Raw genomic sequence first — 12460 nt, forward strand, 5'->3', positions numbered from 1 at the left:
AACCTTGCTTAAATCAACTAATGAATTCAAATGGTTTGATCTTTTTGGAATTTTCCATGCCCACAATGATGTCATACACAAATGACATTTAAAGTTCTTCCTTCCCAATCCTCATGCCTCTTCTCTTTGTTGCTTTTTCACTGGTTGAAACTTCCAGAACAATGTTGAATACAAGCGGTGATAGCAGTTATCATTGTCAGGTTTCCTATCTCTGGGAGGAAACTTTTAAAAAATCACCATTACAGATCATGCTTCCTGTACATTTTCCAAAAATAATCTTATCAGATTAAGGAAGAGCCCCTCTTTCCTAGTTCACCAAGTTTTAATCATAGACTGGCACTGAAATTAATCAAAAGCTTCGTTTCTATGGAGATAGTCATGAGACTTTTTTTTCTATAAATGTGGTAAATTGGTGTTTTAAAATGTTAACTGCTCTTGCTTTCCTGGAATAAACTTGATTTGGTTATATTATTCTTTCATATATGGCTGATTTTGATCTGTGGTTATTTTATGTAGGATTTTATATGTGTTCAAATGAGACTGTTTTATAACTATTTTCTTGTAAGGATTGTAAAGTTTTGGTATCAAGGTCACACTGGTCTCAAAAGGCAGTATCAGAAAGTCTCTCTTTTCTCAATACCTTGGGAAGAGTTCATCTAATACTGACACTTTTTTCCCCCTTAAATACTTACAAGAATTACCCAGTGGAACCATATGGGCATAGGGCATGGTTTTTCTTTTGTGGATTTTTTTTTTTTTTTTTTAATTAACAGATTCAATTTCTGCAATACAAAACCTGTGTTTCTTCTTGGGTCAGGTTTAGCAAACTGTTTTCCAAAATGTTTTTAATCTACACTGTCAAGTTTACTGATACAAAGTTGTCCACAGTATGCTCTCTCTTTGAAGTCTAGAGGCTTTAAATTCTTAACAATGGTACTTTTTTCTCATCTTGCTAGAGGTTTATTAGTCTTATTCTCAGATTTTGTCTTATATACTTGTTTAAATTTTATTGAGTTCTGCTATCTTTAGTTTGTCCTCCCTTCTATTTTCATTAGGTTTAATTTCTTGTTCTTCTAGCTTCTAGAGATGGAAGGAAGCTTTGAGTCTTGTCTTCTGCCTATCCCTTAATATTACTATAGCCCCAAAAATTTATCTCAAGAATTCTCTCCAGTCAGTCTATAATCTCCAAGGGTGTTTTATTCATACATTATGGCTTCAACATACCTGTATGTCGTTGATTTTAAAATCTTTTTATGAGAACCAAATGTTAACACTCCCCATCAGCTCTCTGATTTCTCACAACCAATCTAAGTTCCCTGTCTGCTGCTTCTTTCTCTTCTTTGTACATCACTCCTATCAATGGATGATATGCCCAGTTGCTGTAAGTAAAATACCTGAGAGCTAGCCTTACCTCTTTCTGACATACAATGACAAAATCATGTTAACACTAATTCCTAGATCCACGCCTTTTTTTTTTTTTTTTTCCATGCATCCTTCTTGATTGCCATTGCTATAATTCTTATTCAGGCCTCATCATTTTTTCTCTGGACTTTGTAACAGGCTTATTGGTCTCCTTGTCTCTAGTTTTTCTCTCTACGAATCTAATTTTCAGAGACCTTTCTAAAGTGTAAACTTGATTGGTGCCATTCCTCCACTCATATTTTCTTACTTGCTCCTATGAGATAAAAAAACAAAATCTAAATTCTTAGTTGCTCCTATGAGATAAAAAACAAAATCTAAATTCTTGGAGTTGCACACAACAGAACTCTTTATGGCATTAGTCTTACCTTGCTATGCACTCCCCCCCACCAAAAGAGAAAACATAATTTAAAAATATCAAATGACTTACACTTCTTCACATGTCAAGTGCCCTCTCACTTCTTCATTTTTTAAACTATGCTGTTCTCTCTACTAAATGCATCCTTCTATCACTATTACCATTACCACTGTCACTACCACCACCCCAAGCTGCTAGAAGCAGGTTTTACACATGAACCACAGCAGTGTGTTTAATCAAAGATTCCTTAGATATGAAAGCAACTTGATTATTCAATAAATCCAAACTCGAATTTGTATTTATGTATTTAATTTTATTTGGTATACACCACTATGACCTTATTATAATTGAAATCCAATACAGGATTTTCTTTTTTTAAATGATTAGTCAACTCCACAAAGACAATAATACTGCTGTGGAAGACCAAGGGAGAAAACGATATATTTATTTACAATTCTCTATATTGTAAACATTTAATCTATATACTGTTACTAACTTATGAGAGAGCTTTACATACACAAGGAAATGATGCCCACATTTCTATTCATATTCAGCGATAGCATATTAAATAGATCAGATTTTCTTTCCCATTAGTATTATGCTTTCTTTAGATAATTATCTAAACTTTCAAAAGATCTAAATATATTCAAGTCCTATACAACTAAAACTACTAAAGCCAACATATTTGGCTTATAATTTCCTTTTTAGAATAATTTAAAGTGCTATAAGCAACCTGGCAATCGACACTTTCTATAAGAACAAAACTACCTTTAAACATTAATTTACAAGATAATATACAAGGTTTATCTGGAATAGCTGAAATTTCAGCACAAGGTCACTGTCACATGTATAACAGCAGGATTTTTTTTTTTTTTGCATAACATGAAGCTTTGAAATTAACTGATGAATGACCGCCACAATGGCATATTATTGGTTTCCTACAAAAGAGGATAAGAACTACTAGTATATTCTATCTTTTTTTTTTTTTGAGGTCACTTGACAGTAAATTTGCATATTCAACAAGTCTACTGAGTTACAATATTGTCTACTATAATCATTGCCCTTTTATAACAGCAAATGCTAATGGTAGTTAATAACATATACCACTCAAAAAAACACACTTTTTTTTCCATTTGAACAACAACCTATATTTTGGGAGGTGGTGTGCAACAAGGCTAAAACAATGGAACTATAAAACAGTATATCTGACACAATATGTTGAAGGAATATGCATCTGTTTCATAGTTTTTGTACTTATAATGCCCTGCTAAGCTACAAATATGCAAATAGTATATTTTCTTGCTTGATATATTAAATCCAGTAGAATCATCAAGTTCTCATTCTCCTTTGTATTTTATAACTTTTCATCAGATAATTCAATCATGAAAGCATATGCCCAAACCTGCAGATCATGTGCATTGTGGTCTATCACAACCAGAATTCTCCTCAAATTTCATTTTTATTAAAATGAAATTGAGAATACCTGCAAAATTAATAAAGAGAATGCTGTAGTAGTGTGAATTAAAATTAGAACTCAGTGGTTTATGGAATATGCATAATTTTGGCATGTGTTCTTTTTTCCTTCATAAGGATGACTAAGTTGAGCATGTCCAAAAGTCACCTGTGCCAACGTCACAGATATATCTCACAGCATTATCTAATCTTCATTCTCTCAATGCTCCAATTAGACTCCTCTAGTAAAACAATCAACATAGTTTTAAAAACAATAAACCAAAATAGGTCCAAAAAAAAGCACCATCCTATTAGGAGACTGAGATTACACGGATGGTAGATGAGGTGGTCACTATGATCAAAATGCTGCCAAAATTCTGACAAAACCCAAGCTGTTATACTGTGTGGACCCACATCACGGTCTAAACCTGAAAAACCCTGGGACAGAAACATGATTTTAAAAATAAATTCCAAAATTATAGCTGTAATAAATGGTGATACAATTAATTTTAAAGCACGAGTGACATGTTACGTTGTATTGCTTCTTGAACTTTCCAAACAATGCTTGTCCATGTCAGGTTTGGGCCAATATCCTGCTAAGACAGCATTACATTTATTCAAAAGCCCAGATTTCAATGTCTTGGATAAAGAAATCTTCCTTCTTAGAAAGTGTATGATTCCCAAATGTTTTACAAGAATGGCTTCTTCCATGGTAGAGATCTCCATCAAGCCAAAGGGCAAATTCTCCCCTGCAATATATAAAAGAAAATAGTTTTAACAATAATCTCTTAATACTTATGCCCTAAGTTATACAATAATTACCACAGAGGTTGTAAAATAATAATTTAAATGAGACGTTTCAATATTCAACAACTCTAAAACCATTAATTTCTTAAAACACTTTCATACTCCTTTCCACACTGGTACAAGGCAATTTTGTTTTGTTCACATCCTATTATAAAATCACTTACTATACAGATCAAGTAATAAAATGAATCCTCTAAAATTGACTTCACATAGAATCAGCTTTTTAAGACACGTGCCTCTCTTTCTTTGCCTGGTACTATGTGTTTCTCTTTGCTATATAGTTTTAATGTATTTGACATAAGTTAAATATTTAACATGAATACTCCCTATCATCTAACATAAAATGTGTGGTTAATGTTGAGAGTTCAGTCTCCAATTCACAGCTGAGGAAACTTGAGACTTGAGTTTGCTCAAGGTCCCATGGGTAATATATGTTGAAACCAGAATCTAAATCAGGTCAGTCTAACTCCAAAGCCTGCATTTAAGTCCACCATGTCATGATTTAGATTTCTTTGGGGCTCCTGTTTGAAATTCTGGTGTACCAAGTCCCTGTAGCTCCAGGTTTCTGAGCCTGTACTCTCCTTCTCTAAAGAGTGTAAACTTGTCTTAATTTGTTACCAAATGACTCAGTGTTTAGTTTAGCTTGTTGTAATCATGTGGAATAATCAAAATCAAGTTCTAGCAAAAATCTAATGATATTATGTTATTTTCAAAGATTGGAGGCACCCTTAGCAGCTTTAAAATATCAGCCATTTGCTTGTAAGGCCTTCCTGGAGAGCTAACTGAATCACATTAAGACTACCCTTTGGGGTGGGGCTGAATGACTGCCTGCACTCAACCAAAAAAAAAAAAAAAAAAAAAAGTGCAACTGGAACATATAAACATACGTTGATGCAACAACTAAAAATAACATGGTTTTTAGTTACCTGATTATGTCCTTCAGAGAAGGCTATGATAACCATGGTTATTTTTTAATCACTGAAATCCTGTCTTCCAAATACCTATCTATAGGGAAGTTGTAAGAGAATTTATTTGAACCACTCAGGATAATGAATATTCTTACAGGCTAACAAGATTCTGCAGCCTGAATAAATTATTATTATATATTCTCAGCTGTGCAAAACAAATAAATAGTACTTTATGTTTGGGAATTAATTAGCATACTTTATGTCTGATCCTGAAGGACAGAGAGAAATACCAAAGGAAGGAGCTGGCGTTTGCCACTAAGCACTATCCGAAAAGTCTAGGCCTGGAGGAAGAGCAAGCTACCTTCAAAAACACTGTAAAGACTGAATGAAGGTGGGATCCCAGAATAAGTAAACAGAAGTTCTCACAGTGCTTGCTACGCAAAAGAATCATATCAAATAACTGACCGACTCATACTATTAAAAACAAAACGAGTAAGAAAACAAATCCTGAAAATCTGGGGGAATTTCACAAATCTTTTGTAGGAGAACAAATTTCTACTATTCTCTGACGTATTAATCCAAATAGTCTCCAGGGTAGAAGAAAACATTTGGAACTTTTTTTATACATTGGGAGAAACAACATACCATCATGTTTTTTTTGTTTTCGTTTTTTAATTTGAGAAAGTCTAAGGTATTTCACTTTCAAATACCAAGGAGGGAATCAACTAAACAGCATTTTAAACTGAATAAACAAATATTTTATCAAGAGCTTCAAATACTACTTAAGCACCTTCTTGTAAATATATTTTCTTAGTCATAATATACAGACTATGCTCTAACGTCAAAACGTTCCAAAGATAATGGATTTGATAAATAACATAAATGAATAAAGTTTCTTTAAAAATCTCATGGTAAAATGTTCACAAGACTTACCCTCCACCACCAAAAGCTAGTGAATCCATGTCTCCTTTGATAAAAAACATATTATCTCCTGTCCACTTAAAGACCTACATAAATAAAAAGAAAGCTTTAAATATGTGGATGAAAATGGTGACTATACAGAGTTAGTTCTCCTAAACCCCAAATAATTAACAAAGCCTAGACTGACAGTAAGAAGAATAATAACAAGAACAGAAAGTTGGGCAGAAGGGCCCGGTGCTTTGGGCTTCAGTGTTCATAGGACTAAATTTAAAAGCACATAATCTTCATTTCTAATTCCTCAAATCATATTATATTATCTCTTTACACATACTTCTCTTTTCTACGTGTCCATCAAGAATTGGATGGTTATCGAAAAAAGCTGAAGTAGAAAAATCAGTTAAGAAAAACTGATTAAGATGCCATTAACTTGTTTTAAAATTTATTTTGAGAGAGACAGCAAGAAAGCATGGGCAGGGGAGTAGCAAAGAGAAAGAATCCAAAGCAGGCTCTGTACTATCAGTGCAGAGCCTGACTTGAGGCTCAATCTCATGAATCGAACTGTGAGATCACAACCTAAGCCAAAATCAAGCGTTGGGACACTTAACCGACTGAGTCATCCTAGCGTCCTTAGATGCCATTAACTTTTATTTAAACATTAAAACAAATGTACATTAATTTGATAATACTATGATACAAGGCCCAGGTCTTTTCTTTGGATACAGATTTGCCTACCATCACTCTTATATAAGCCCATTACATATGTTTATGATTTCTAGTTTCAATTTTATTTATTTATTTTGAGAGACAGCATGTGAGGGAGGGGAAGAGAGAGAGGGGGAGAGAGAGAATCCCAAGCAGGCTCCAAGCTGTCAGTGTGGAGCCTGACGTGGGGCTCGATTCCATGAACCATGAGATTATGACCTAAGTCAAAATCAAGAGTCAGACGCTTAACAGACTGAGCCTCCCAGTTGCCTCTCTAGTTTCAATTTTTTTTAAGAGCTGTAAGAACATAAAAACACTTAAGAAATCTGAGGGGAGGGGCGCCTGGGTGGCGCAGTCGGTTAAGCGTCCGACTTCAGCCAGGTCACGATCTCGCGGTCCGTGAGTTCGAGCCCCGCGTCAGGCTCTGGGCTGATGGCTCAGAGCCTGGAGCCTGTTTCCGATTCTGTGTCTCCCTCTCTCTCTGCCCCTCCCCCATTCGTGCTCTGTCTCTCTCTGTCCCAAAAATGAATAAACGTTGAAAAAAAAAAAATTAAAAAAAAAAAGAAATCTGAGGGGAAAATTTCCAGATGTCGATATTCTTTTTTTTTTTTTTTTAATTTTTTTTTTTTTCCAAACGTTTATTTATTGTTGGGACAGAGAGAGACAGAGCATGAACGGGGGAGGGGCAGAGAGAGAGGGAGACACAGAATCGGAAACAGGCTCCAGGCTCTGAGCCATCAGCCCAGAGCCTGACGCGGGGCTCGAACTCACGGACCGCGAGATCGTGACCTGGCTGAAGTCGGACGCTTAACCGACTGCGCCACCCAGGCGCCCCAGATGTCGATATTCTTAAATATTTTTTAATAAATAAACTTTCATGTGACTTTTACCCAAACTTAACACAACAGCAATTTCTAGTATGTCACCTTTATCAAGTTTTTCCTATTTATTACAGTTTTCACTTTAACATTCACTTTTTCATAGTTCTATAACATCTAATTAATTATATTATTATTATCAGGTAGAAACAGCATAAAAAGATTTGAGAACAAGCATAAGTGAACCTTAAAAAAATCTGTAACAACTATAAGCTTCCAGGTAGCTGTAGGCATCGGTTGGTATGACGGAATGGAAGCATGGGTTAATCACACCCACCCTTTCTATTTTGTTCATTATTAAAAATGTTTCTAAAGACCACTTTTTTTTTTTTTTTATCAGCTGTGTTGTTACCTTTTTCAAGATTATAATTTCATCTGTTAGGAAAGGTTTGACATGAACTTTATTTAATGACCTAAGATACTACAATTGTATGCAATGTTTTAAGCAGTCAACATATTCACTAAAATTCATGTATATCTTTACATTTTAGACCTTACTAGCACTGGAATGCATTCAATTTAAGTTACTCAAGCCATAATAATGAAAAAGAAGTCATGTAATCACTTTTGATTTAAAATCAAATTATATTTTAAGTTTTTAATACATACACCATGAAACTTAGTCATTTAGAAGTTTCTAAGAATTTCACAATGGAAATTCAGAATAGTAACAATGATGTATATACATAGTCCTTACTGAGACTATGATGTGTGTTGGGCACTATGCCAAGTGTTGTATGTATGACTCTCATTAAATTTTCAAACCATCCTGTTACATTTTATGATCCCCATTCTATCCATAGGAAAGGTGAACCTCAAATGGTCAAAAAGTGCTGTTATATTTATTTAGTAAAAGGCAGAGATGAGAGTCAAATGCAAGTGTGTACGACTCCAAGGTGCATGTTCTTTTTATACACTGAATATTGGAATAATTGTCCTTACCTCAAACTCTGGACAGAATGTAAAAACAAAGGTCTCTCCAGTACCATAAAAGCCATCACTCACTTTAAATGGCTCAGATGCTAATGCACCAAAGACCTAAGGATTAAAAAAAGGCATGTTCAATGACACGATTATTAAATTTGTTTCATTAAGCATGATTTCATTATTTATGTTTAAGTAAAATGCAAAAAAAAAAAACAACCCAGAAATGTAATATAGTTTTTTTTTATTTTTTTAATTTATTTATTTGTTTTTAAATTTTTTTTCAACGTTTTTTATTTATTTTTGGGACACAGAGAGACAGAGCATGAACGGGGGAGGGGCAGAGAGAGAGGGAGACACAGAATCGGAAACAGGCTCCAGGCTCCGAGCCATCAGCCCAGAGCCCGACGCGGGGCTCGAACTCACGGACCGCGAGATCGTGACCTGGCTGAAGTCAGATGCTTAACCGACTGCGCCACCCAGGCGCCCCTGTAATATAGTTTTTATCTATTTCTACTTAAAAAGGGAAACATGAACAGCTGTTACAAAATTTGCATTATTGCCAAGTACAAAGCATATCAGCTTCTCAATAGGAAATTTTTCCTAGTTTTGAAATCTTAAAAAGATGCTTATAATAACAATTAAAAAATCTTAAAAAGTGATTATCATATTTCAGGAGAACTTAAGGATAACACAATTCAGTGGTATTACATATAGCACTTAGGAAAGCAAAAGCCCTTCAGTACAGGTAAACATTCTGCTACTCACAAGGTATGCTACTTTTGTCTTCATCAGGCCATAAATTCCATGAAGGAAGGCCCTGGGTCTGAATTGCTTGGACCTGTAATGCTATGCTGCTCTTACACAGTACAAGACACATAGGAAAATAACCTAAAAAAAGAATGAGTGAATAGGAAACCTGGACAAGTAATTTCAGTGCTCTGGGTCTAAGTTTCCACATCATAAAATGGGAAGGTAGAGAGTTTTATGGATGATTTCTTTAAAAAAAAAATATTTATTTTGAGAGAGAGAGAGAGATAGGTAGTACACATGTGCAAGCAGGGGAGGGGCGGAGAGAGAGGGAGAGAGAATCCCAAGCAGGATCTGCTCTGTCAGCCCTGAGCCAGACGTGGGGCTTGATCTAACAAACCACAACATAGTGACCTAAGCCGAAATCAAGAGTCGGATGCTTAACCGAGTGAGCCACCCAGGCACCCATTTATAGGTGATTTCTATAGTCACTGTCTCCCCTGATAATCTTTTACAGTCTTAATTTAAAAAAAATTTGTTTTTTTACATTTATTTATTTTTAAGAGACAGAGAGAGACAGAGCATAAGTGGGGGAGGGGCAGAGAGAGAAGAACACACAGAATCCGAAGCAGGCTCCAGGATCTGAGCTGACAGCACAGAGCCTGACGCGGGGTTTGAACTCACAAACTGTGAGATCATGACCTGAGCCGAAGTCGGATGCTCAACCGACTGAGCCACCCAGGCGCCCCTACAGTCTTAATTTTTAAAACAGACTTTCTTATTGAAAGGTGTACATTATAGAAACACACAGCTCAACATGGAATTGTCACAAAGCAAAGTCCCATTTAACTTCTTCATTTAGACCAAGAAACAGAACATAAGCACTTCACAAAGTGTGTTTGTGCCTCCTGTGCGGTACCACCCCCATTGCCCAAAGGAAGCTACTAGCCTGAATACCACAGATTTGTTTGGTCCATTTATGAACTTTCTTTAAATGGAATAATAAGAACATTACTCTTTAGTGTCTGATTCTTAACTCATTATGTTTGTGATACTCATCTATGCTACAGCAGGTAGTAATAGTTCATTTTCATGCTGCAATTACCTTTCATTGGGTGTATAACTTTGGGGAAGATGATGAAATTCTTTTAGTCATAGTTAACTTTTCTTTAAAACTGTGATGATAAAAGTATCAATCTCCTAGGGCTCTGATGACTAAGCAAGACAATGCATATCAAGTGATTAATCAAGTGTGCATAAAAGCACAATTAAGGGGTCAGTAGTAGTGCCTTGTTTTTTAAATTAATATTGCTATTTCATCCTCTCATTGTTCTCCAATCCTAGTAATTGACCCCTTGCTATTTCAGGAACAAACCAGTATTTCTTTTGCTTATCTATGGTCTTGTTCTTGGTATCATCCTCACACAATTATCTTCAATTTTCAAAAGTTTACCTATGCTTCAAGAAGACTGTGTCAGTTTTCACCCTTTCCACAAACTTCATTCTTATCTTGTCCAAATAGATATGAACGACCCTTACTCTACACACTCCTTTTGCTTTCTCTAGGTTCTTACTACACGTGGCATCATATTTTGCTTGTCCAAGGAGATACTGGTATACTTACATGTTCTTTTCTACCAGACTATAATCCCTTTAACTATTCGTGCTCATATCTATCCTCTGTAGCACTCAGCAATGCCTTGTATATTAGAAGTATTCAATAATTATCAGTTAAACTCAATAAAATGTACTAATAAAAGTTATTTTTATAAAAAAATATTAAAAGTTACTATTATTATAATCTCTTAAAGGGTAAGGTGTCTACGTAGTGACTTTTTCATACCTGCCCATCACTGTCTTTAATCACCATCAGCACTGGGGTGTCTAAACCTGTCATTGTTCGATAAAGGGTCTTCAAGCTTGTGCCATGCTTCCCGGTGCCATAAACAAGAGTCCATGGATAGCCAATTGTTCTTGGTGGAAGATGCTTGGTAAGCTTTGAAAATTAAAACATTAACATTTAACTTGCTAACTAATTGTCAACGTTCAGAATACTAATGCCGGCTGCAATTTCATGGTACTTCATAAAAAGTAGGCTACAAAAATAAACAGTATATTCTCAAAGATTCAGAGATGCTTGAAGTATAACTATGTATTTCTCAGCATGAAATATTAACTGTCGCCAGGAACGGACAAGGATTAGAAGAGAGACAAGAAACAGGGATTACTTATTGTTTGTGTCCTCTGTATTAAAAAAAAAAAAGTTCTAAATGGACTATTAGCTTAATTATTAATAACCTCTCAAATAACGGGCTCTAGAGACAGACTATTGGAGACAGAAATCAAACTTCAACATTTTATAGCTGTGTGACTCTGGACAAGTTACTAAATCTCTTTATGCTTACATGTCTTCACGTATAAAATGTACACAGTAAGAGTATCCAACCTGCATAGGTGCTGCAAACAATTATAGGAGATAATCACAGAAAGCAATTAACTAGTGCACAATCTGAAATTAAATTTTGGCTATTACAGTGCCTCATCTAAATTGCTACTGTTTATTTTAATGTCTGCTCCTAATATCTTCTATTACACTAGCTGCTATATTTTGTTTACATTTTCTTCCTGGGAAAAGAAGACTAATAGCAATAACCCTGCTTCTTTAGTTTTGAAAACAACTGAAAAGAGGCTCCTTCACTCTATAGGTATATAACCAGAAATGCACATATGTGGGTACGTCATACCTTTTCAATTTGATCTGGCAGTAAGAGTTCACTGGGATCACTTAGGTTTGGTCGAAAAGATTCAGACTCCAGGTCTGCTTTCACTGGAGCAATCTGCTTTGAACTTATGTCTTCTCTTGTAGTAATCTAAAGAAGTAAACAGCAGCAGCATGTTAATATAAAATTACAACATGCATTAAAAAATTTCTGCCTTTTGAGAAAAATAAAACTTTGCACCTTAAAAATGGGGGCTAAAACTTTAATTTAGGATTTTAGAAGGCAAAGGATGCTCCATGTAATAACAATGGCATACCCAATGTAGAAAAGGATTTTTTTTAACTATAAGCAGATATTTTCTCATCTACCCTATGATGGATAATGATTAACATCCATATTTCTGTGTAAAATGAAAAGTCACATGCACACTTTAATTTTGCTACTGAAGGGCAAAAGTGAATAAGCTAGCTTGCTATTAATCTATGCTACTTAAAATAAGTGGGATTTTTTTTTTCCATGGTAAACATAAAGTTTGTCAAAAGTAATTAAGGAAACTTTCTGGGTGCCAAAATTTTAAAGAATAGTACAAGAAAAAATATAACTTTTTATCAGTATATGTGA

The 12460-nt window shown here is 35.0% G+C and overlaps 1 protein-coding gene across 10 annotated transcripts in view; it reads right to left on the bottom strand.

Annotated features, from left to right (window-relative positions):
- Positions 1-2069: 2069 nt before the first annotated feature.
- Positions 2070-12460, bottom strand: part of OXR1 (oxidation resistance 1) — a 457575-nt gene continuing 447184 nt past the window's right edge. For all 10 annotated transcript variants that reach the window (XM_086696101.1, XM_025922909.2, XM_025922908.2 and 7 more), the window contains 5 exons: positions 11864-11989; positions 10963-11115; positions 8388-8483; positions 5878-5951; positions 2070-3978 (listed from right to left, as the gene is read on the bottom strand). In XM_086696101.1, coding sequence (XP_086552227.1) covers positions 3843-3978; positions 5878-5951; positions 8388-8483; positions 10963-11115; positions 11864-11989 — 585 coding nt within the window. In that variant the 3' untranslated portion in view covers positions 2070-3842. The remainder of the gene's footprint in view (positions 3979-5877; positions 5952-8387; positions 8484-10962; positions 11116-11863; positions 11990-12460) is intronic.

The sequence above is a fragment of the Puma concolor genome, chromosome F2, assembly GCF_028749965.1.
Source record: "Puma concolor isolate L17-30 chromosome F2, mPumCon1.1.hap2, whole genome shotgun sequence".
NCBI lineage: Eukaryota > Metazoa > Chordata > Mammalia > Carnivora > Felidae > Puma > Puma concolor.